Source organism: Typopeltis vanoorti, chromosome 8 (genome assembly GCF_054136105.1).
Source record: "Typopeltis vanoorti isolate ZY-2024b chromosome 8, IOZ_Tvanoo_1.0, whole genome shotgun sequence".
NCBI lineage: Eukaryota > Metazoa > Arthropoda > Arachnida > Uropygi > Thelyphonidae > Typopeltis > Typopeltis vanoorti.
Window position 1 is genome coordinate 147,180,416 of NC_143556.1, and position 26,878 is coordinate 147,207,293.

General features: G+C 38.0%; 1 protein-coding gene across 1 annotated transcript in view; it reads left to right on the forward strand.

The window, feature by feature from the left end:
* Positions 1-26,878, forward strand: part of LOC150104414 (2-oxoglutarate dehydrogenase complex component E1-like) — a 596,096-nt gene that overhangs the window by 340,041 nt on the left and 229,177 nt on the right. Inside the window, exon 15 of the mRNA XM_090396361.1 lies at positions 25,470-25,597. Coding sequence (XP_090252487.1) covers positions 25,470-25,597 — 128 coding nt within the window. The remainder of the gene's footprint in view (positions 1-25,469; positions 25,598-26,878) is intronic.

A 26,878-nucleotide genomic window follows, 5' to 3' on the forward strand; every position in this document is an offset into this window, starting at 1 on the left:
TATCTCCATTCATTTACCCATCTGTCCAGCTTATTCAGATCCTCTTGCAGGGCTGCCACATCTGTGCAGGGTTATTACTAATAACCCTGCCCAGCTTCACATCATCTGCAAACAACTGAATATCCCCCTTGCAATCTATTGACAATGTCATTGATATAATGGTTAAACAATACAGGTCTTAGTACTGAGCCCTGTGGAACCCCCCACTTGTAACCTTCTGCCTCCTTGATATTACCCCACCATACACTCTGATACCTATCAGACATCTAAACCCATGTCCTGCAACTTAAGTATCAGCTTATCATGTGGTACCCTATTAAATGCCTTTGAAAAATCAAAAAAAACGGCAGTATATGCCTTTCCCACATCAACTGCTCTTGCCACTCTATTATGAAGGGCAATCATATTACTGAAGCAAGAGCGTCCCTTAATAAATCCATGTTGATTCTCACAGATAATATTACCCTCATATACCCAACGCTGTATATGGTCCCACACTTCTCCAAGACCTTAACAATTACTGATGGCCTCATCACAAACTGGCCTATAATTAGACACTTCTAGTCTGCTACTGTCCTTATGCAATGGCACTATCTTACCTTTCTTCTATTCTCTGGGTACCTTTCCCATAGTCAGACTTTCATTGAAAAGCCAGTCAACGGAGCTGTTAGTTCTTTAGCACATTCTATCAAAACCCATGGTTATTTATTTCGTGTGCGAACTACAGAAAATGTAAGAGCAACATATAAATGATTAAATGCGTACATTTAAAGAAATATACATTAAAAGAATTGGGATTAAAAGCATACATTAAAAGACAAAAATGTCACTTGCATGAAATATTAAGTAAAAACATAAAATGTGAAATTTCCCTCATCCAGTGACTAATATACTTTAAAGCTGTTTCATTACACTGCATTAAATCTTCTCTGGTGCATATATTATTAATGTCTATTAAGCAGCATTGCAGAAGACGATCCATGATTTGTGTTTCACCACATGAGCAGTTGTCATTGTCTGTGTAGCCCCATCTGGCCATATTCTACTTTGGTCTGCTCATTCCGGAACAAAGTCTATTCAGTGTCTTCCATCTTTGCCAGTCAAGATGTAAGCTGGAAGCAAGAGATTTATCTAAGTTCAGAGCCTCTGGAGATTGTTCTTGCCACATTGTCGACCTTGTAGCTTTTATGGAATCAACCAGCAGTTCCACTGAGTAAATAAAACTTTTCCTTGATCTTAGCCTCTTATGTACTGCAACATGTCCATACAAAGGATGCAGTTCATCATTTAGTTGTTCTTTCCACTCATATCTACTCTGTGTAGTCCTTCTGATGTGAGGAGGTGCAATACCAGACAGTGAGTATAGACAGTCAATTTTTGTAGGCTTAAGGCAGCCGGTAATGGCCCGACATGTTTCATTAAGAACTGTATCAATAATTTTGACATGTGATGATCTTTCCCAAACTGGGCTAGCATACTCGGCTGTCGAAAAACAGAGTGCCAGTGCAGAGGTGTGCAGTACTTGTGGATTTGCACCCCACCGAGATAATGTTAATCGACGCAGAATATTATTAAATGTTTGAGTTTTAGCTGCTGTCTTCTCTATGTATCGCTTATAATTTAGGGTCCTATCAAGTGTAACACCTAGGTAAATTGAATTTGGATAATTGACCAGTTTCACACAATTCCATTCTATATTCAACTCTCTCTTCCCTCCCTATTATTGAGATGGAAAAGACACATTTGGGTTTTACTGGGATTTGGTTTCAGTCGGTTTTCCTTATAGTAAACTATAAGGGTTTCTAGCTCTTGTGTGAGCTGCTTCTCAATGTCATCAAAGGATTTTGCTTGATAAGCTATTGCCCATTCATCTACATATAAGAAGGTTCTTGACTGTAGGTTTATAGGTTGGTCATTAGTATATATATATTGAAGAGAGGGGAGATATCACACTTCCCTGAGGTAGACCATTTTTCTGGATACGACATCTGCTCTTTTTTCCTTGAAAATCAACAAAGAATCTCCTGCTGAACAGCAGCGACCTATATCTCCACTAACTGATAGCTGTTTGTCATGCTATAAATATTGACTATAAGCTTTCTAAAATTTAGTGTGTCATATGCTGCTGTCAAATATATAAATAAATAAATCTATATAGAAAACTCGTGGTGAAATACCATCCAGTCCCACAGCTTTAATGGTATCCAGAGTACTCATTATTTGGAACACACTCTCCTCTAAACCTCGAACCTGCCCTATCCCTCTAGTATTAAAACCTATTTCTTCAGAATAACTCCAATAAAGTGTTCATTGAACAATTCGATTATGTCCTCTGCATCAGTCACTATATTCCCATTTTTATCCCGCAATGTCATTCATCCACAATTTTTTCTCCTCCTACTGGCCACATAGCTAAAATAATTCCCTAGGATTTTCTTTTGATTTTAATGCGAATCTCTTCTCATATTCCAGTTTAGTCCTCCTCACTAATAGTCACTCTCCTAGCCCGAATCTTATATTCTTCATGCATCTACTCTCCCCCCCCCCTCTCCTTATATCTCTTCCATAATCTCTTTTTCACCTGCAGTTCCTGTTTGATATTGTTTGTCATCCACTTTACACCAAATTGTGTTCTCTTCTTCACTCATGGAATACAGCTTACTATTGCTGCTAACAAATATTCCTTCAAAATTTCCCAAGCACTAATGATATTTCACCCTTCCAATTCCTCCCTCCATGGAACTGTCCCAAGTTGATATCTAAGACTATTATAATCACTCGCTTTGTAATTCCACATACATTCCGTTTTCTTTGATACTCCTGCATGTCTATTCATCTTCAAAGTCAAAACCACATGGTTACTTTCTCCAACTAGGGAAGAGATGTCATCTCAGTTATTATCAGCTCTTCTGATACTATGACCAAATCCAAAACTTTTGAATCTCTTGTTCCCTCTATTACATGTTGCCTAATACATTTGTCCCTGAAGAATTCGAGAAATTCCATTCCCTTATTACTACATGCATTTTCCTCTTCCCATCTTATACTGCTGTAGTTAAAATCTCCCATAACAATCATTCTTCTTGCACTTACCAAGCTCAACTGCCTAGACATTTCCTGCTCCCCACCCTCTGTGCTTCTTGGCTTGTAGCAACACCCCACTAAATATCCTGTCTTGCCCACTTCTACCTCACACCATATGCTTTTAAAACCATTAGTGTCACTGCATTCCAAAGACTCCGCTCTTAGAGGACACAAGTCATCACTTATAAGCAGTACTCCACCACTGCATTTTCCCTTCCTATCCTGCCAAAAACTGCTGTACCCTGCTACTTCTATTCCTGTTATTATAACCTCTTCTGTCAACCATGTCTCAGAGATCCCAATAATCTTTGGCCAGGCTGATGCTATCAGTGCCACCAATTCATCTCCTTTATTCCAGATTCTCCTGGCATTACTATAAAGCATAAAAATGTCACTGCTTCTATACCTATCTGGACTCAGTGTTACCTGTTGTTGCCCTTCCCCTAAGCAGCCATTCCCACAAGAGACCACCCCCTGCTAGCATCCAACCTGGGAATTCTAGTTTCCCTGCACTGACACACCAACTCATTCAGAAAACAACAATCTCTCCAAATGCCTATGTCCTTTCCCATTCAAATACAATCGGTCGCTCGCTCGCTCGCATACAGTTCCTTTCTGTCCTCAAATGCCCTCCAAGCATCCACATAGTCCAATTCTCTCCTCTGACACATTCTGGCTATTATGCTATTCATTATTGCCTGCTTTTCTGCTCAGCTCGTCACTCTTATACCTGGACAACACACAAACAATTTTTCCTCTCTGTGTTTTCTTTTGCACAACTTCGAGCAAGAATCTCAGATCTCTTACCACCTGATTTACATTGCCTCTCAAGTCATTCGTGCCCACCATCACAATTATCTCATCCACCCTTCATCCCTCTTAATTGCCATAGTCACACTCTCTATCGTTCCTCTAGGCAAACATTCCTCTGGCATGCTACCTTGCACCCCACGGATCATCGAGTCTCCAAACATCACAGCTCTTACCGCTCTGTTTCTTGGCTCTTTCACTCTGTGTTCCCCTGCTTACCTGCTGTCCTGGTAGCACTCCATCCGTTGTTCCAGCACTCCCTCACATTCTTCTCATTCTCTCTCTTCTACTGCTCCTATTCTCTCCTCTTCTATCATTCCCATAACTCCCTCTCACTCCTACTCTGATTCGCCTTGCATTCATCTCTTCCATTCGCCTAATCTCATCTTTCATACTTTTCATCTCATTCCCGAGACATTCCACCAATTGCACACAGCACAATGTCATCTCCATACAACATAGTCCAAGACGCATCTTTTCTCACCTCCTCCGTCACCATCTCTTTCAGCTCATCTCTCTCTCTCTCTCCCCCTCTGCAAGTTAGCCACTCTTACTCACCATTTATCCTCCTAATCAGGATCATCTCCGAAAACTTCACAATCATTCAAGCCTTCCACACTCCCCACTCTTTTTTGTTCATTCATATTCTCACCTATCGCACTACCGTCTCTAGAAAATCTCCCACTCCTGACACAACGAGGTCGGATATCATAACATCTAACTGACTGAATTCCTCCCATTGCCTACATTGTAAGCATATACGCACCCCCCCCCTTCTGTCACCCACCAGATATCCATCTGCTGGGACACATACATGCCACAAAATTCTTTATTATGTTACGTAAAATAGAGTCATTGAATGGGAGAGGACTTGGTGACATGTTATTTGTAATTGGAGCAGCGGTAGCCACCATCATTCAACTAAACGCTAAATACTACAACTAAATCTAAATGCTAAATACTATGTTATATGCACTACTGTAAGCTAATGTACTTACTCGATACTATATGTATAAACTATATTTAACTATACTAAATAGCAAATAACGAAAACTTATCTTTTCTTCCACTGCAGATTTCCGACTCTGGCTTCGCCTTCTCGGTAACCCAAAAATAACACAGTATGAACAAAATATAGAAAATAAATATCAGGATAGTGGCAAAATATTCTGGAGGCTATTGAAAAAGCTGGAGGAAAAAACTAGCTGTAAAAGAAATCAAAGATCATAAAGGTGATCATGAAAACTGACGTGAAGGATATTCTATATGTCTGAAGTGATTATTTTTAAAGACTGTTAAACAAAACAATCAGTGACAGAACCAAACTATAAAATTTTCAAGAGGTACTCATTCAATACTTAAGGCAGGGCTGTCCAAAACACAGCCCACAGTGCAATTTTTTTGCAGCCCGCCTATGGGTTTTGATTTTCACGAGCGAAAAAATAAAATAACAATTTTAATTGTATCAATAATTGATAATCTCAATGTTGGTAATTTTATTGGTGTTTTTACATCACTATATCTTCTGCAACTTTTCCCACTTAAATAGAGTGTGGTGAGTCTCCTCCACAACCTCTTGTCTTGTGCCGTAGCCACATCCAAGTTCTTCATCCTCAAGTCCTCCTTCACCATCTTCCTCCATCTCTTCTTTGGCCGTCCGTGCTTCTTCCTCCCCAGCACATCCATCTGCATGACCTTTCTTCCCACATACTCTTCCTCCCTCTTCATCACATGACCAAACCATCTCAACCTTGCCTCCTGTATCTTTGCTCCTAAGTTCGTAACTTTCACCATTCCCCTTATGTAGTCATTTCTCAGACAATTCTTTCTGGTCACACTGTACATCCACCTAAGCATTGTCATCTCCACTACCTCCATCCTGATGATGTTATTTTTCCTCAGGGCCACAGTTTCCATAGCATACCTACGTCATAGCTGGTCTCACTACTTTCCTGTAGATTTTGCCTTTTAGATTGATCGGCACCCTCTTATCGCATAGCACTCCAGCCATCTCTCTCTCTCTCCAGTTCCTCTATCCTCCTTGTATCCTGCATCCCACTTTCTTCTCAGCCTCACCATCCTCTTTCGTTGTTGAACTTAAGTATCTAAAGTCACTGACCTTCCTGATGACATTTCCTTCCAGCCCCAGATCTGCCTCCTGGCTGCCATCCACTTTGCAACACATATTCTCGGTCTTACTTTTGCTCAGTTTCATACCTTTCTTTTCCAGTACTTTCCTCCAACTTTCCAGTTTAGCTGCCACTTCTTCTCTTCATTCTGCACACAGCACAATGTCATCTCCATACAACATAGTCCAAGACGCATCTTTTCTCACCTCCTCCGTCACCACCTCCATCACAATATTAAACAGGAACGGACTTAATGCTGACCCTTGATGCAAGCCAACTGTCACTGGAAAACTTTCTGTCTCTCCCAGGCAGGTTCAGACTCTTGTCTTCACATTTCTGTACATCTCCTGCACCAACCAGACATATTTCTCTGATACCTTCTTCTCCCTCAGACACCTCCAGACTTCTTGCCTTGGCACTCGATCATGCACTTTCTGCAGATCAATAAATACCAGATGTAGCTCCCGTTGCTTCTCTCGAAACTTTTCATCATCTGTCGTCGATCGACCGGGCATGAAGCCAAATTGCTCCGTTTCAATCTCCACCTCCTTCCTCAGTTTTCCATCAAGAATCCTCTCTAGGATTTTCATTGTGTTGGACATCTACTTTATTCCTCTGTAATTCTTAGTCTTTACTCTTGTAGATGGGGGACAAGGGTACTTTCCCTCCATTCCTCAGGTATATTTTCATGTTGACAAACTTTTATTAACTGGTCCCACAGCAGGTCAATTCCCTCTTCGCCCACTGCCTTCCATGCCTCTAATGGTATTCTGTCAGGGCCCTCCAATTTTCCATTCTTTCTCCTCTTTATGGCCTCCTTCACTTCCACTACTAATGTTCTGCACCATCCCCTCATAAGGCTCCCTATCTTCTCTGTGAGTCCTTGCATTTTCTTCATTCAAAAGCCCTTCAAAGTATATTCTCCATCTGTTTCTTATATCCACATCCCTCCTTAATACCCTCCCTCCAGAGTCTTTGATCTTCCTAACCTTTATTCCAACGTGCATGCTCCGGGCACGTACGACTCTCCAAGTAATTTAATATATGTACTGTATTTATTATTCTGGATGCTGCCCTCAGATAAATATTTTTTTTTAATGTGGCCCTCGGATTAACTAAGGTTGGACATCCCTGACTTAAGATACAAAAAGCCATCGAAAACTTGAAATGTGGAAAGGCAACTGGAGTAGATGATATTTGACCAGAAATGCTTATATGGAGGTATAAAAGTTTTGCAGTGGCTACTCTGTATACTTTAGAAATCATGGGAATGTAACAAGAATCTCTACTTAAGTTCTGTATATCTGGAAAAGGCATATGTCAATGTGCCCAGAGAAGAGCTTTTTGAAGCTGCAATTATATGATGTAAATCGAACATTATACAGAGCAATTATATAGTCACTATTTTTTCTTAGTCAGCCTTTAGAATTGAAAGAAATACATGAAGATGGTTTGATGTTAAATCAGGTTTGTGACAAGGCTACACATTATCTCCACTGTTATTCATTATCTATATGAATCACATTATGAAGAACAGTGATATTAAATCTGATATCAAAATTGGAGATGTTAATCTTAGTCTTTACTTTGGGCCAATGATGCTGTACTTCTAAATAAATCCAGTACAAATCTGCAAGATTCCCCGACTAAATTGAATAGCTGTTATAACAAATTTGTCATGAAAATCAGCAATAGGCAGGAATTGAACAGATCAATTGCATTCTGAATGGATCCTATAGAACAAGTAAAACATTTCAGCTGTTTAGGTACAGTTTTCAGTGAAGATGGCAAGTTCAATCTGGAAATAGAGAACAGAATAAGCAAAGGTGGTATGGTGGATGAATAAATGTATATGGAATAAGAGAAATTAGCCAAACCACTAAACTTATGGATATCAGAGTCGGGTTAGAAATAAGGCACTTGATCAATGATAAACACCCACGATGGACTTATACTTGAATATCTAACATTGATAGGTCAAGGCACCAGATTATCTTTCATCCTGGCTCTCCAGCAGCGGAAGGTAAGCATCTTGTGCATACTTGTCCTGGAGCAGATTATGGTACAGATCATCAACTAGTAGGAGCCAAAGTAAGACTAATACTCTGAAAACTTCCAAGTCTGGCACATCCCACTAGATTGGATGTTAGAGAAATTCCTAGTGAATTCACAGAAGAAACATCAACTTGGTTGGATAATTTTTTTTTGGAGACAATGAGGAGAATTCACCTTGGGAAATAGTCGAGGTGATAATGCAGGATACAGCCAAGAAGTATCTTGGCCCGATAAAAAGACCAAGAGACCCATGGATATCAGATTCAACATGTGAACTAATTAAAAGAAATCAAAAGAAGGATATAGTCATTCTTCCTCTAACTTGCCACATAACAAAAGAATTCTTTGGGATTTCCTTTGACCTGCTTGGGTAGATTAGTTCGTGTCATAAAGCACAGGTTTTAAGGTACAGTTCCTCACAGTATTCTGATTTGGAGCCTTAGGCATGAAGCTGAAAAAGCATTTGAGCAATTTAACAGTAATAAGGCCTCAGGTGCAGATGGAATCCCAGCAGAGTTAATTAAGTCCATGGGGAAATAGAGGAATAAGAGTGTTTCATATATTGATTACAAGGATATGGGAGACAGGTGTTGGATTGTGATAGAGTGGAATTTTAGGAACTCCTATCTTATCACAATCTAACATGCGTTTCCAAACAAAAAAGGAATATAAATACAGGTGATTGCCTCTGAGTATAAAATTATTGCTATGTAAATATATCAAGCAAATTTTACTATGAGAAATTAAATAAGTGTGTATTTAGTACCACTCACAAATGAGTTAAAATGAGTAATGGAAGTGTAAACCTATAGCAGAGTTTTATAAAATAATATGCATTAATAGATATAGAATGTTAGCACAAATTCAACATGGGGGGGGGATGAAGTCCAAAGGTCACGGAGCAGTGACGCAAGGGAGCGGCTTGCCCCAAGCAAACAGCGCACGTGCGATAGCGGAGAAGGCTGGATGCCGTGATGTAAGACCATGTGAGTGTGTTGGCTGGACATCACGAAATGCGAGAAATGCCGAGAAAAAAGAGGGAAATATAAGGGTCATGCACCCCTGAAAAAATGCTTTTTGTTCCTGGAACTCCTAGTGTTCGTCTCGCGGTGGTGAAGGGTGTCAGTGCCTCCATACCGGAGGATTCCGATAAAGGCAGCGGCAGAACTCGGCGGTCGTCTCTCTGCAGAAGAAATAAGCCTGGCAGTTCATAGAAAGCCAGATTGAAGCACGTGGACATTTCATTTAAGGAGAGGCAGATTCCGGTAGACCATTGATACGATACAGAACCAAAGGGCAGATAAGTAGACTTTATTTATATTTCACTGAATGTGAATGAGAGATTTGTGCCACGTTGATAAAGCAGAAAAGGGAACATTAATGATATTGATTAAGACTGTGTTGCTATTGTTTTAGAGAGGGTTGCCTTAAATCTTACTGTCTACCACTGTGATATTAAGTTCCTTAATATGTTACAGGAAGTTACAAATATGTCTAGAGTGAGGAATTGCTAATTTATAAAGGGATTGTAAAAGATATAAATGCTATCTTGTGTGGTTTGAAAAATTGTGATAATCATACATGATTAAGGTATTTAAGAGTATAAATAAGATTCTTACTTTAGAGAATTACAGCATAATCAGTTATAAGTATATTTGTAGTATTGGAATATTTTAACTCTATCCTGACTGTCAGGAACTTCCTTAAGATGGGAATTAAGCTAATAGTATTGAATGTACATATTTTTGATATATAATAAACCTTGCTTTTGTATCTAACTAAGACTATCTGTGATTTCCAGAATCCGATGCACCTCTTATAAAAATAAAACGAACCTATGCGGGAGACTAGAGAAATGTAAAGTTTGGCCACATCTGCAAAGTTACTAGGTATCATTTAAGTACTGTCCTGAGATCACCTCTTGATTGATAATATTGTTAATCTAATAGCGCTAAGTGGCGTAGCGAAATATAAATTTTCTTGGCGTTTTTCGAGAGGTAGATCTCAGACACTCTGATACTCTGGTGTTGCCTCGATCTCGAGGAAATTCCATTGTTCCTCAGAGGTACCATGTGATACCCGTATGGAATTTTAATGGGGAACTGACCCAAAGTCTAAAGAATAGTTATATGAGTAGAAAGTCGACACAACACAGGATCATGTCATAGAGAATGGAAGAAGTCTGTTTTCACACCACTACATAAGAAGGGAGATATGAAGGCTAGCAGGAACTATAGAACTGTTAGTTTAATATCTCATGCAAGTAAAATTTTATTGAAGATCATGCTAAATAGGATTGAGGCCAAAGTTGAGGCATAGATGCCCGAGGAACAAGCAGGTTTTAGGAAACGTAAGGGCATCAGAGATCAGATCCTTTGCCTTAGACAAATCATAGAAAAATATAAAGAATTCATACTCCCTCTGGTAATGTGTTTTTCTTAGACTACTCAAAAGCTTTTGACTGTGAGCATGAAACTGTGGGAAGTAATGAAAAGAATGGGTTTTCTTCAATACATTATCAGGTTGATAGCCAACTGGTATAGGGAGCAAGAAGCCATGATAAGAACAGGTCTTGGATTGACTGATTGGCTTCAAGTTGGAAAAGGAGTTAGGCAAAGATCTTTACTTTCTCCTCGCTTGTTTAGAATATATGCAGAGGACATCATGTGTGAAGCATTGGATAAGCTTAAGACAGGAATTAGGATAGGAGGTAGATTGATAAGTAATCTGAGGTAAGCTGATGATACAGTATTCCTTCATAATAACAAGGAAGAACTAGGACAAATTCTTGACAATGCTAACAAGATCAGTAATAACAGAGGCCTTCAACTCAATCCTTACAAGACAGAGATTGCTATTATTATTAAGAGAGATCTCCAGGGAGTCAGACTCATTGAGGGAGGGCAACATACTACACACAAGCTATCATACTTATTCTTGAATTCATTCACACTGCTTGCATTCACTACATCCAATGGCAATCCATTCCAATCATGCGCCACCCTATAAGAAAAAAATCTAGTCCTCATCCCCTTCTTAGCGAAATTCATTCACAACTTCCAAGGATGCCCTCTTGTTCTTTCTCCACCATCCATAAAATGAAAAATTCCATCAACTGAAATCCTGTATGGCCCCTTGAGAAGTTTGTATGTCTCAAAATATCACTCCTCTCACTCCTCTAGTGTCTGCGGTCTATAAATTCTCAATTTTTCTTCATATTCAGTATTCCACAATCCTGATATAATTTTTAACACTCTCCTTTGTACTCGCTTCACTGTAACAGAATCACAATGGAAACTAGGTGACCAGACCTTTGCACAATAGAAGTGAGGTCTTATCAAGGTCTAGTAAAGAGGCAAAATGACATGCTTATCTTTACATGTTAAAGTTCGTTTCAGCATTGCAATTATCTTTTGAATTGTATTTGCAGTCTTTGCCACATGACCCTTGAACTTCAACTTCCTATCTGTCAACACTCCAAGATCCCTAGCCTAATCCCACCAATATAATACGACATTGGATATCTAATCATGCCGAAGTGAATGACTTTACATTTACTGACATTGAACTTACACCCATTTTCCCATGCCCACAATTCCAGCCTATTCAAATCATTCTGCAAGTACTGCATATTAGTAGCATTCCTATTTATCCTACCTATTTTTGCATAATCAGCAAATAGCTGTATGTTGTTTGTCTAATCCTTCCCAATATCATTAATGTACAGATTGAATAACAGTGGACTAAGCACTGATCCTTGTGATACACCACTAGTTACCTTAAATCTTGCAGACTCACATCCCCCGTATGCCACTTTTTGGTATCTGTCAGTCAGCCATCTGCTTATCCATGCTAATATTCTATAACCCTAACCCATTTTTTCCAATTTATGCAGCAGTCTGCCATGCTGAATTCTGTCAAAAGCCTTAGCAAAATCCAAAAGTATCATGGTGTGTCCATTCCCCTTGTCTAATTCAGTGGTAACATTGTTATAGAATGTGAGAAGTTGCTAAAACATGACCTTCCCTTATTAAACTCCCGTTGTTCATTGCAAAGTAGAGATTCACTGTCAACCCATTTCTGAATGCGAGCCGTAACCAATTTTTCCAAAATCTTCACCACCACTTCTGAGTTACCAATTGGATGATAGTTGGATACATCAGTCTTTGCACAACCCTTGTGCAATGGAATTACCATACATTCTTTCCCTTCCTGTGGAATCTTCCCTGAGACTCATATTAAACAACCTGATCAAAGGAATAGCCAGTTATGGTTCTCAAAGGAATACAAACAGGGAAGTTCTTGAGAAACAATGTACCTTAATGGAGAAAGAATTGAGGAAGTCAGTAAGTTTAAGTTTAAGTGGGATCCATTATTAACTTGAAGAATTGCTCTTCAGAAGAAGATTAGGAATGACTAAAACAACAGTCAGAGACTTTTTTAAAATTTGGAAGGATGGATCTATTTCCATGGGAACAAAGTTGTGGATTTTGGATGCAGTTGTTTTTCCAACAGCGACTTATGGATGTGAGGCTTGGAGCCTAAAGAATTCAGATGAGAAAAGGATAGCTGCTTTTGAGATGAGGTGTTACCGAAGGCTGTTGGGGATATCATATACTGAAAGGCGTACAAATGAATGGGTGTTACAAAAGATCAGTAGAACTTCAAGACTCCTTAAGGATATTGACAGAAGAAAGTTAAAATATTTTTGACACAATAAAAGGATGGAAGGAGGAATTCTCAGAACAGTAATAGAAGGTAAAGTTCCTGGAAAAAGAGGAAGGGGTAGCCGTCAGTGAGATGGTTGGATGATGATGATGATGATGTGTGTGGAGTGACCGATCTTAAGAGATTTGAAGCTTGCAGAAAACCATACAAAAGGACTATACGGTGAGGCCTGGAGTGGCACATCACCAAGCATCGGAGTGACCATATGGCATTTGTGGATGTCCATATGTTCACTGGGAATGACTAGAGACCAAAGATAAGAAGGTTGTGCGAAAAATTAAGGGAGTGAACCGATGGCATCAATGGCAGAATCATATCGAAAATGAAGATATTAGAAAGGATTTTGACATTGTTAGCATTAAAGAGTATGTCAGCAGAGCCAATCTAAGTTGATATGATCTGGCCATTTAAATCGAATAGGTGAGGAAAGGTTAGCAAAACCGGTGTTTTATGCCATGATGGCTTGAAAGAGACCCAAAGGAAGACCTAAGGTCCAGGAAGCTGATTCGGTCAGAAAGGCCTTAGAAGACTAATATTAGATATGACAGTTTTGGAGTGCTCACAAGTAATTGACTGATTTGGAGGAAAATTGTTGATAGGAGATTAATAATAATATAAACTTAATCATGTAGTGCTGTCACAGTGACCTGAACACTCTTTGATGATACATATCAGAAATATAATGATAATGGTTTTAGAATATTTTCTTCAAAAAAAAAAAAAAAGCATTTAGCAGTTAAGAGTCCTACCTCTTTTGCTCAAGAGGAAAAACTCACATTCCTCTCCCTTATATATGGAGCAAAAATTTTAATCACTCAGCATTTTTATTGCCTTTTGTCCTCTCAGAAAAATCTCCACTTTTTTTCATATCTCCTACAGACAGGCTTCCACCCTTTTGGTTTTTCGGGTGTTTCCCAGATTGTTCTTGTGGCTTATTCATATTATTTGCAAACTGGAAGATATGCTTTCGTTAGGATGAACATCTTACATCAAATATCATGAGCATGAATGTCTGCCTTGCTAAACATCTTGCCTCCACCAAGAATAGAATTCACTGGAATAAGATTAAAATCCATTTTCCTAACTTTTGACGATGGCTTGAGTTTCTCTCTTTATGGGAGATGGTACTTTTTAAATCAGGTAATCTTTCCTAACTTTTAATTACATATAATTATCAGGTGGCTAAATGTGTGGAATTTTCAGTTAAGATGGAGTATATGTGGAATTACTGGACTGGTAAGTATGAAAAGCTTGCATCAATGCCATGGCATGTAAAACTGCAAGTGCTGGATGTTGATGGTGCATGGGAAGTGGTAAAGAATTGTTTGAGGGAAGTAATGACTGACTGTATACCTAGAGTCAGGAGAGTAAGTCAAGTGGGAGTTAAATGGATGAATAACACCATTAAACTTGAGCTGCAAACAATTGTGGAGGGAATTTAAGGAGAAAGGTGACCTGCAGGCACGTGAATAGTACAAGGCACAGGCCAGAAGGGTAACCAGTGTGGTAAGAAAAGCAAAACCAGATTATGAAAGGAAGTTAGCAATGCAGGCAAAAGAGAATCCCAAACAGGTCTTTCAATATGATGTAAGATAAAAGAAAAAATGTATACGGCAGAATGATTTTAAGGAATGCCGATGATAGGGAGGTAACTGAATTAGTCAAAATAGTAGAATTACTAAGTGAACACTTTGCAAGAATATATCATCCAGGTGGGGATATTGCAGGAATGAGGGAACTGAGGTGAATAGCATATCACAGAACCTTAATGTGAATATCTGTGGGATTATTATTATTTCCGGAAACTCCAAGGAGTCGACAGACTCATCAAAGGAAGCCCTAACATCATGTCAATTCGACATTCACACAGTATCTATCATACCTCGCCTTGAACTCATTCACAGTCATAGCACCCACAACAGACTCAGGCAGCTTATTCCACTCATTCACCACTCTCCAAGTAAAAAACCTAGCTCTAGCACCCTTACTAACTACATTCTTGCCCAGCTTCCATGTATGGCCTCTAGTCCTCCCACCATCAGTCCTATTCTCAAAAATATCTTCTGAATTAATCTTATAGAAACTATTCAGTAATTTGAATATCTCAATCATATTACCCCTTTTCCGCCTATCAACCAATTTTTGTAACCCACAAATCTTCAACCTGTTCTCATAAGGTTCATTCCATAGTCCTGCTATCATCTTGGTCACTCGTCTCTGGATCCTCTCCACCTCCTCCCCATCAAGAAGAAACCCTGGCACCCATATCTGGGCACAGTAGTCCAGATGGGGTCTTATCAAGGCTCGATACAGAGGAACAATAACTTGTTTGTCTCTGCTTGTTAAAGTATTTTTCAGCAACCAAGTGATTTGATGAGCTGTTTTGGCCAATTTTGCAATGTGTCCCCTAAACTTCAACCTCTAACCACCAACACTCCCAAATCCCTGGCCTCATCAATCTCCTGGAGTACGGTTCCACCATTGTGATATACTACTGCTAATCTTTTCACCCCAAAATGCCTAACCTTACACTTTGCCACAATAAATCGACATCCATTTTCCTTAGCCCAGTCCTCCAAACTAATCCAAATCATCTTGCAAAATTTTGACATCCTGTGCACTCACTATTGCTCTACCCAACTTTGCATCATCAGCAAACAGGTGAACACTTCCTCTCAGATCCTTTCCTATATCGTTAATGAACAAATTGAAAAGTAGTGTTCCAAGAACAGAACCCTGTGGCACACCACTAGTCACAAGCCGTCTTTTGGACTCTACTCCTGAATCAACCACACTCTGATATCTCTCAATCAACCACCCTCCTATCCATCTAACCAACCCTATATCCTTCACAAAACCATGTCGTCTCCCATACAGTATCCCATTTTCATCTATCCAATCCTGTATTTTTCTCTTGACTAATTTCTGCAAGACCCTGACAACGATTTCTGATATGCTAATTGGTCGGTAATTTACAACAGCAGTCTTGGAACCTCCTTTATGCAGTGAAACTATTCCCCCCCCCCCCTTGGGACTAACCCAGACCTGAGACTCAAATTTAACAAAATGGTCAATGGCACTAACAATTCTTTAGCCGCTTCACATATGACATGAGCTGGTATACCATCCAATCCCACAGATGTATTGACATTGAGGTTTTGTAATAGACTACTTCCTCCACTTCATTCACCACAATTCCCGTATAATCTATTGGTTCATTCATTCCTGCAATGTCACCACCTGGATGATATATTCTTGCAAAGTGCTCTCTCAGTAATTCAACTATATCAACTGATTTGGTTACCTCCCTACTATCGGCATTCTTTAAAATCATTCTGCCATATACATTTTTTCTTTTACTTGCTACATATCGAAAAAACTGTTTGGGATTCTCGTCAGCCTGCATGGCTAATGTTCTTTCATAATCCGTTTTTGCTTTTCTTACCACACTCGTTACCCTTCTGGCCTGCACTTTATACCATTCATGTGCCTGCCGGTCACCTTTCTCCTTTTCCCTCCATAGTTGTTTCTTTTTTTTCTTGCAGTTCAAGCTTAATGGTGTTGTTCATCCATTGAACCCCTACTTGATTTATTATTTGGACTCTAGTTATACAGTCAGCCATTGGCTCATGCAAACACTTCCTAACTACCTCCCATGCACTATCAACATCTAGCCCTTGCAGTTTTACATACCATGGCACTGAACCAATCAAACTCCTAAGCTTGTCATACTTACCAGCCCGATCATTCCACATGTACTCTGTCTTAATTGTAAATTCTACACCTTTATCTACCTCCCAAGTCAAGACCCTATAATCACTCTCACTAATTGTTGGCGATGTGGTCATTACAGCCAAATTCTCAGATGCAATTACTAGGTCAAGCACTCTCTGATCCCTACATTACACTACACTACATTTCCATTACATGCTGTCGCAGATAGTTATCCCTTAATAATTGCATAAAATCCAATTCCTTCCTCCCACGTGTCCTCTCCTCCTTCCAATCAATGTTACCATAGTTGAAATCACCCATAATAATTACCCTCCTTCCATCTATTTGCTTATGCATACTGTCTCCACCATCTATTCCATCACCTGTTCTATAGCAGCACCAACTGTATATTTTGTTCTGCTAGTTTCAATCTCACACCAAATAGCCTCAAATGTGCTCTTTTCTCTATCCTGCAGTTCCACTTCTATTCTCCTTGGCTGTAGCTCATCAGCTATCATCAATAACATTCCTCCCCCCATTTTATTCTCCCTGTCACTCCTGAATACACCATACCCCCTCACATTCAATCCCACTAGCTATATCATCTTCTGTCAGCGATGTTTCACTAATGCCAATAACCTGTGGCCTGGAGGTGCCAGCCAAGGCCAAAAATTCTTCCTTCTTGTTCCTAATACTTCTGGCATTAGTATACATGAATTACAGAAGCCCATTTGTCCCATCCCTATTTTGATGCCTTATACTAACTATCCCATTCTGATTCATAGTCTTTCGTACTCGTTTTGGCATATTACACACATTCATACACTCAGCTGTCTCCCTAATATCTGAATATATACACTCCCCTTCCCCCTTAATAACTCTAGTTTCCCTGATTCTGCACACATCCACTTCCATTACATTACATCTTTTCAAGTCTCCGTACACCAAATCCATTCAAATGTAAACCATCCATCTTATATAAATCCTTTCGACCATCGAATTCACTTCACACATCCACAAATTCCACTTCACTCATCCTGCATAATTCACACATAAAGTCATTTGCAATTATGGCCCTCCTTCTATACTCTTCATCATACCGCGGCAACAGACTCACCATCCTAACTCTCTCACCCTTCTCTTTTGCTACCTCAAGCAATTCCTTCACATCCTCACTCATAGCCATTTTGTCTCCTTTCAAATCATTTGTACCTGCTATCACTATCAGTTCTTTCACCCGCTGCTTTTGCATTCTAATTGACTCGCTTACATCCTTAACGTTCGCACCAGGTTGCTATGATTTTGTTAAACTCTCAACTAACACACCTCTTACTAAGCAATCTCCATACAACAGTCGCCCTTTCATTTTGTGTACACTCACTATCATACTCTTATTTTTTCTATCATACTTTTGCCGTTTATCAGTCGCTACGCTCAGTAAACGTTTTTACCAATGCTCCAGCTGCCGATTTGCCTGTATCGCTTTGCGTAACCGAGCAATCTCACTTGCATCAGTCTCATCATTTTTATTCTCCGATAATTCGTTCATTCATTCTGTATGTTTACCTTCATTCTCACTTTCAATGCCACTCTCACAGCTATCTGGTACTACCTCGCAAATATCACTATTTTCTAGATTCTCACTTTCAACAGCGATATCACTCTCATGACCTGAAATACTCTTTAAATCCTCACATTCTTTATACTTTCTGCACACATTCACTCCACTATCGTTGTTTAACCAGACTCCAACAGCTTTCCTCAATGCATACATTTTTCAAATGGTACGCTGAATCAGATCCTTTAAATTAAAATTTTTAGACGAAGATGGTGACCTGGACGCCATCTTTGTTGTATTCCTCTTTATGGGGGCCATGTGAACGATAATCGTATCTATCAATTTACTATTTAAAATACTCAGAAAACACCCAGACACGCTAAAATACGAAAAGTGAACAATACTATGTAAATGCTATGCAAATTCACCACTCAAAATGACACTTATCTGTTCAGGAGCTCTCCAGATTGTATGGTATACCAGCTCGAGTCTTACGTGAAGCAGCAAAGGAGTTGTCAGTGCCCTTGACCATATTGTTTATTTTGAGTCTCAGCTCTGGGTTAGTCCCGAGGGGGTGGAAAGAGGGGAAAATAGTTCCATTGCATAGAGTACGCTCCAAGACTGCTGTTGCAGATTACTGACTGATCAGCATATCGGAAGTCCTTGTCAAGGTATTGGAGAAGTTGGTCAAGAACAAAATACAGGAATGGATAGATGGAAATGGGATACTGTATGGGGGGAGGAGGGGCAACATGCTTTTGAAGGGTAGATCATTCCTCAGTAATTGCTCACATTTTATAATACAGTGATGGCTGAATTGGATAAGGGTAATGGGTTTCCAGTGATACTGCTGGACTTTGTAAAGGCCTTTGACAGGATTCCACATGCATTTCTAATCAGTAGACTGCAGCACATAAGGATAGATGTAGGGTTGGTGAGATGGATAGGCAGGTGGTTGATGGAGAGATATCAGAGAGTAGTTTATTCAGGAATAGAGTCCAAAAGAAGGCCTGTGATTAGTGATGTGCCTCAGGGTTCTGTTCAAGGACCACTACTGTTTAATTTGTTCATTAATGATATAGGAAAGGATCTTAGTGGAACTGTTCAGTTATTTGCCAATGAAGTAAAGTGTGTAGAGCAATAGTTAATACAGATGATGTCAAAATTTTGCAGGATGATTTGGATAGATTGGCAGACTAGGCAAAGGAGAATGAATTTGAGTTAATGTGGCAAAGTGTAAGGTTATGCATTTTGGGGTGAGACCATTACCAGCTATATATCACATTGATGGAACTGTACTCCAGAAAATTGACGATGTCAGAGACTTGGGAGTGTTAATGGATAGGGAGTTAAAGTTTAGGGAGCACATAGTAAAAGGGGCTAAAGCAGCTCATCAGATTACTTGGTTACTGAAGAATACTTTGATGAGCAGAGACAAGCAGATTATTGTTCTTTTTTTATTGAGCCTTGATACGAGCCCATCTTAACTATTCTGCACAGATTTGGGTGCTAGGGTTTCTTGGTGATGAGGAGGTGGAGAGGATCCAGAGGTGAGTGACCAAGATGGTAGCAGGTCTATGGAATGAGCCTTACAAGAAGATGCTGAAGATTTGTGGGTTACAGAAACTGGTTGATAGGTGGAAATGGGGTGATATGATTGAGACATTGAAATTACTGAGGGATTGTTACAAGATTAATTCAGAGGAATTTTTTCAGAACAGGTCTGCTGGTGGGAGAACTAGGGACTAACCATGGAAACTGAGTAAGAGTGTAGTTAGCAAGGGTGTCAGAACTAGGTTTTTTGCATGGAGAGCAGTGAATGAATGGAATAGGTTGCCAGAGTCTGTTGCGGGTGCCATGACTGTGAATGAGTTCAAAACAAAGTATGATAGTTACTGTGCGAATGCTGAATAGTTGTTTACATGATGTTTAGGGCCTCCCTCAATGAGTCTAAGGACTCCTTGGAGTTGTCCATAATAATAATTGCATTTTTCTTAGCTAGGAAAATATTGACCATTTTTGTTAATCTGCACTAGCTATGAAGCAGGCACATTTTACCTGTTATTGTTTAATTGCATTTTTGTATTCAATATGGTTGAACCACATGCAAAAATTTTACAAATAATCATTTTCCACTTCAGTTTTTCATTTTTTGTACCTTATTCTTAGTATTCCTACTCATGGCATTTCAATCTCAAAACAAATAATATCCATTTGTTTGCAGGTAATTGAAAATGAAATAAAATATGTATATAAAATATTATTATGTTGATAGAATATTTGTTAAATATTTTACTATAAGAATATAGAAACAGTGCTTGTAGATTCGTTTTTGGTAGTTGACTAGCAAGGTCTTTAAGCAGATAGCTGTATTTTATGAAGTAAACTGTTAATGTTTTTGTACTTAAGTTATAACTGAATATGCTTGGATTAAGGCATGTGTTGAATACTCGGGTATAAGTAGTCATTTGCTTGTGTGAATGTGTGCAAGAAAAATTTGTTGCTGCTGTTTCTCTTAGTGAACTTAAGGATTGGTGAAGAATATATTTTGATTTTTCAGAACCAGATAGTCGTGTTCTCCAGAACCAGATTCTCGTGTTCAGAGACTAAACTATGCAAGATAGTTTAGTCTCTGACTAAACTATCTTGCATTTAATGCCAGAAGGCCCAATATTTTAAGGTTATGAATGTGTGAGAGTGAGTAAAAGGGTCACTGTTGTTTTTAATACAAATTTATTTTATATATTGTGTTTACACACACACACTTCATTAATAAAATATATAAAATGGAAACCAACCTGGTTTTGCCGAGTGGTTAGCATATCTGCTCTCCAGCCAAAAGACTGTGGGTTCGAATCCTGCCGTGGGCATGGATGTTTGTAATTGTCTGTGGAAATGCTGGTGGTGGTGGTGAGCAGTAGATGTAGTTGGTGGACACAGAATTGCAGAGTAGGTACCCTTCCTCGATGAGTCTTTGGATCCCTGTAGGTGTCACCTAATAATAATAAAACTTTGTTTTCTTATTATTAGGTGACATATAAATATGTAGTACAGTGGAACACCAAATACATAATGGGAAAAGGATATTTTGGGAAAGAACCTGCAAACTTAGGGGGATATTAGAGAGCTTAATTGATAACAGGATTAGTCAGTACCACAAACAACCATTGTTAATTATTAAAGGTTGTTTTTTCTCACTCATAAACACATAACCTTAAAATATTGGCACATCTGGCATTATATACAAGATATGTGCAAAAGCAGAAATTAAGATATTTTAGTCAGAGACTCAGACGTAATGGAGAACCTGACAGTCTTGTACTACTACTATAAAAATCCAGTGCAAGTCTTCTGTATTCTTTAACTAAATTGAATAATGGTAACAAATTTGGCACGAAAAGTAGCAGTAAAAAAGATTAAAACTGTGAAAGTAGACAGGAACACGAAAAACCTGAACTATATTCTCAATGGAAAACTTATAGAAAAAGTAACCTTTCTTGTAATGTTACTCAGTAATCAGCATTCATTTTGATAAAAATATGGTGACTACTACTGTGTTAAGAATAATTGCTGTAATTTCCTGATGCTTCAACCTCCATATTGAAGTCATCATCTGGAGTACACACACATATATATAGACAAGCTGCATTACAGTTTAAACATTATGATAAAGTGACACTGTTTTGATCAACCATTATTCTACTTAGCCTGTAGTGAGGAAAATTAAAACTTATATCAAGATATATATACTGCTTTTGCATGACCAGAGAATAATTTATTATATCTTTTATTGGTGGCCTAATCACTCATTTAGCATAAGCATTTGTTATATTAAGATTAAGATCATGGAATACTAGCCATAATTTATAATGACCTATTAGAACAAAGGCTATATTTTAGCCATTATGTGCTGGCTTACATTAAACCACTAAGAAAAGACTGCTAGAAGGAAGGAAGACATATGACAAGTGTATCCAGAAATTGTAGTGTGTTCTGACTTTCAGTTGTGTGCAGTTGTTTGTGTTTGTTCATGTGGCTGAGGAAGGTGTCTAAAGTCTGACGGCCATGGGGCCAGATAAAAACATTGTCAACATTGGCCAGACTTTGGGTTTTAAAGTAAAAGAATCTAGAGCATATTGCTCATAAGGTTCCATATAAAAGTTAGCAGTGGGGAGAGAGAATAATGGAGTTCATCGCTGTACCTTCTTTTTGCAGGTAAAATGTATTTTGCCACACAAAAAGGGCCGTGATATCAAGTAGAAATGTTTCCTGTAAAAGAATTGTGTCATTGGTTGGAGCATTAGTGAAAATGGCAAATACATCAGAAATGACCAATAAATGTTTATCAAGTGTGATGTTTTTAATTTTGTTTACAAAGTGTTATGTATTTTTATGGGGGGGGGGGGGGGGGATGATGTATTGACTCCTCGAGTGTCAATGCTTGTTTCTTAGCTAGGTAATAATTGAGGCTGTCGATATTTTCATCTGTCGGCCAAAGTAGTATGTTCTTATGAATCTTAGGTAGATTAAAACTCTCAGAGCAAGTGTACTCTGAGAAGTGGTTATTTTAAATGTCTAAAGGTCAGGGAGTGGTGATTTACATAATTGCATTGGTTTCTTTAATCTGACTCAAGTCAAATGAAATATAACCCTGATTAGTTGGGTTATATTTCACAGTTGAGAGGTGTTGTTGTCAGAGACTAATTGATTCATTTTTTGAAGGTAAATTCTATTTAAAATAACAGTAGCACTCCTTTTATTGGCTTTTAATAATAGTAATCATGATATTCTGATTTGATTTTAAAGATTTCAGCACTGCTAGTTATTGCTTTAGCATCACTTAAAATGCAAGACGTCTCTAATCTTATTTTATCAGCTATGTTAGTTGGGAGAAACTTTATATATTTCTCAATATGATATACAAAATCCAATTTGTTAACTATTCTAGGTGCCACATCAAAGTTTGGACCTTCACTAATTAGTGAAAATTCATCACTTTTCAGGGCATGGCTTGAAAGGCTAATCACGTGACTGTTCATGTGATGAATCTTTCTTTCATCATTTTACATACTGGCCAGTATATACATGTAACCTCTTGCCACCACCACCCAACACAAAAACTAAGTATCATTAACGCACTTCAGCATGAATAAAAAAAAAAAATTATCAGTAGTACTTTCCTGAAAAATAGCTACAGCAAAAATTCTATCAAAATTCTTCACAAGACTACACCTGAAAATAAAAAAAAAATAAATTAGATTACAGGTATCCTTTGATTAACGCAATTAATTAATCTCTCAATGTTACTGCATATATCAAAATCGCGTTAATCAAATATAATAATCAATGGTAAAAATTACAATTAGTCCATGACTGATTACTGTATTAATGATTTGTTTTATATGGGTACTCTATGCAAAGTAAATGTTTAATAAATAAATGCTTGAACCTACATTAGTTACTGCAATTTTTTATCAAAAAAAAAATTATCAAGGGTCCTTTGAACAGTTTTAGTTTTTTTCTTATCAGAATGAATTCTACAATAGCAAGCAAAATAACTCTCCAGCACAGCTGCATGGGAGGAATGACGTCATCATGCTGACGCCTCGAGGCGTTCATGTTTTTGCATGGTAAATTTAAAAGCACATTAATTAAAAGTCTTGCCGCATATATCAAGGGATTGTCGCAATCAATTTCACTGTGTTAATCAGATCCTACGTTAAGCAAGGGATACCTGTATATTAAAATTATATCCATTCCATACATTAAAGGTGTATCAGATAAAATAAACAGAATACTACACAAATAAATCTTAATGCAACCTTTAACTCTTGCAAAATGAAAGAACTCATTCGTTTCCTCCAAGAATCCCCTTCTTCCTGTGGCCCACCATACTGTATTCAATGCACCTGTAACCTGCCTTATATAGGTAAAACTGGATGCACAGTTCCTGTGTGAAAAAAGAAACCTAAAACCACATTAAATTTAATAATTATGGTAAATCTGGTCTTGGTGATCATACATAGAATTGACTAGAAAGGCACCTCTTTATTACATCACACTAAAACTTAGTATGAATGCAAAATTTAAGGAAGTCAGTGAAATATTCTAATTAACCACTCTAATCTCAACAATAATGATGGTCAAAAAATGCCAAGAATCTGGATAACACACACACACACACATTCTATCCACATAACCTTTTCTTCTAAGAGGTCATTGAAAATTGTAATTAGGACTGGTATACTCCAGTATCTTCATCTTAATATAACAAACATTTATGTTAAATTATTGGTTGTGCCATTATTTCTGTATTAAAGGATAATATAAATTTGTTCTCTGCCCCATGTAAAAGTAGGATATAGTTAGATGTTTTTTTCACTGGAGGTCAAGCCAATAGAATACTGGTTGATCTGGCATGCTGTGTGAATTGTAATGTAGCTCTTCTGTGTGTACTCCAGATGATTACTTGGATATGAAGTATGAAACATTGGGAAATTAAAGTAATTATCCTTAACACAAGTAGTAGTCTCCATAATTTTATCATAATAAGTAAATTATTACAGCTACTTCAGCACAGTTTCTAGTGAAAATGCCAAATTAAATATGAAAATTGACAACAGAATAAGTAAAGCTAATGTGCCACAGAGTCATCCTATTGAAAAAAATTTATATTGAATAAGAGAGAAATGAGCCAAAACACTAAAGTAGCAACATATGAGATGGTGTTCAAACCACTTTTAACTTATGGATCTGAGAGTTATGTTAGAAAGTTGGCATCAGTGGCAGAATCATATTAAAAATACAGATATTAGGAAGGAACCTAATGTTAACATTCAAGAGTGTATGTGAACAAAGATAAACCGAATAGGAAAGGAAACATTAGCAAAACAGGCATTTGTTGCCCAAAAAAAAAAAAAAAAGATCCAGAGCTAAAAAAAGGATCTAGGTGGATTGATGCATCTGCCCTAGAAGACAGAGGTATAAGATCCCACAAGTGAAAGAGTAATTTTGGAGGAAATTCGTTGACATGAAGTCAGTAACAATGTCAATATAATACGTATATCATATATAATATAATTACAATATAATATTTTTAAGGTAATAGGACTTTTATTTGATCAGAGAATGTATTAAATTTTTTAATCTTCTCTACTGATTATAAATCAGTAGAGAAGATTATATAGCAGAATTGACCCAATATTATTTTGTTATGTAACACTCATATTCTATTCATACTATTTAACTTCTTAAATTGGTTAAACATTTGGTAACTAATTAGGGAAAAAATTAACTTTGACTTAAAAGAAACCAGTTTCCTACAAATTAAATTTTACCTTTCTTGATAAAATTCCATATGATCACTCTTAAAGCTATCTATACTCTTGCAGCCATCGCCACCATGTACTACACCACCAAACAATTGATAAGACCACTCATCGTCCTTTATGTCACCTGTGGCCAGACCAAGCTGCTTATACTGTTTGCAATAGTTCACTATCAGAGTATGCAGTTATGGGTGAGAAAAGTTTATTTCTTTTGTAGCCAAAATTTTGCTGTAACGTCTGTTGGAAGTTATTCATATTTTATAGTTTGACTTTGACCTAAACTGAATAACAATTATTCATCTAATGTTTATATGAGGATGGTCTGAAAATTTCTCGGCATCGACCATAGATGACAACTATCGGCAAGATTTTTTTTTTTTTTTTTTGTAAGTTGGTACATGTCATAAGCATCCGTGTGAAATTGCAACTCATTCTATGAAGTAGTTTGTTTTATATGGCGCTGTCTGAAGCAAAAGTGTTGTCTGTATCCCTTGAAATGGATAAAATTGAGTATCGTGCAGTTATAAAATTCTTTGTAAAAGAAGGTTTAATACCAAAAGAAATTCATTCGAAGTTCATAAAAGTTTATGGGCACTCTTCTCCTTCATTTTCGACAATTAAGAAATGGGCTGCCGAGTTTAAACGTGGCCGTACCAGCCTTGAAGATGATCCACGTGAAGGACATCCAAAAGTGTAACAACACCAGAAATCATTAATCAAGTGCACAAAATGGTATTGGATGACCGGCGAGTCAAAGTGTGTGAAACTACTGATACTACTATAGGCATTTCAAAAGAACGTGTAAGATATATTTTGCTTGGAGAATTGCAAATGAAAAAGGATTGCACAAGATGGGTGTTGCACTTGCTCACAGCAGATCAAAAATGCACTCGTATAAAAATCTCTGAACAGTGCTTGGAGCATTTTAACAAGAATAAAACTGATTTTGTGTGTTGATTTATTACTATGGATGTGACATACATTCACCATTACACACTAGAATCCAAACAGTGGACAGAAGCTGGTTGTTCAGCTCCAAAGAAGACAAAGTCAGTTCCATCAGCAGGAAAGGTCATGGCATCGGCATTTGGGATGTTATTAATTATCTTTAAAAGTGTAAAACAATAACCAGGGAATATTATTCCTATCTTTTAACCAGACTAGACGAAAACATTCGTGAGAAAAGACCCAGTTTGCAGAAGAGAAAAAAAAATCATCTTTAATCAAGACAATGCACCTGCCCACGAAGGTGTTTTGGCAATGAGAAAATTAAGGGATCTGTACTATGAATTGTTGGAACATTTGCCCTATTCTCCAGATGTGTCTCCCTCTGACTTCTGTCTCTTCCCAAAACTAAAACTCTTCCCACTGGTCAGCATTTTTCTTTGAGTGATTGCAGCTGTAGAGAGGTATTTTGTAGATCTTACTGAGAACCACTGCAGGGACAGGATAATGGTTCTGGAGCATCCCTG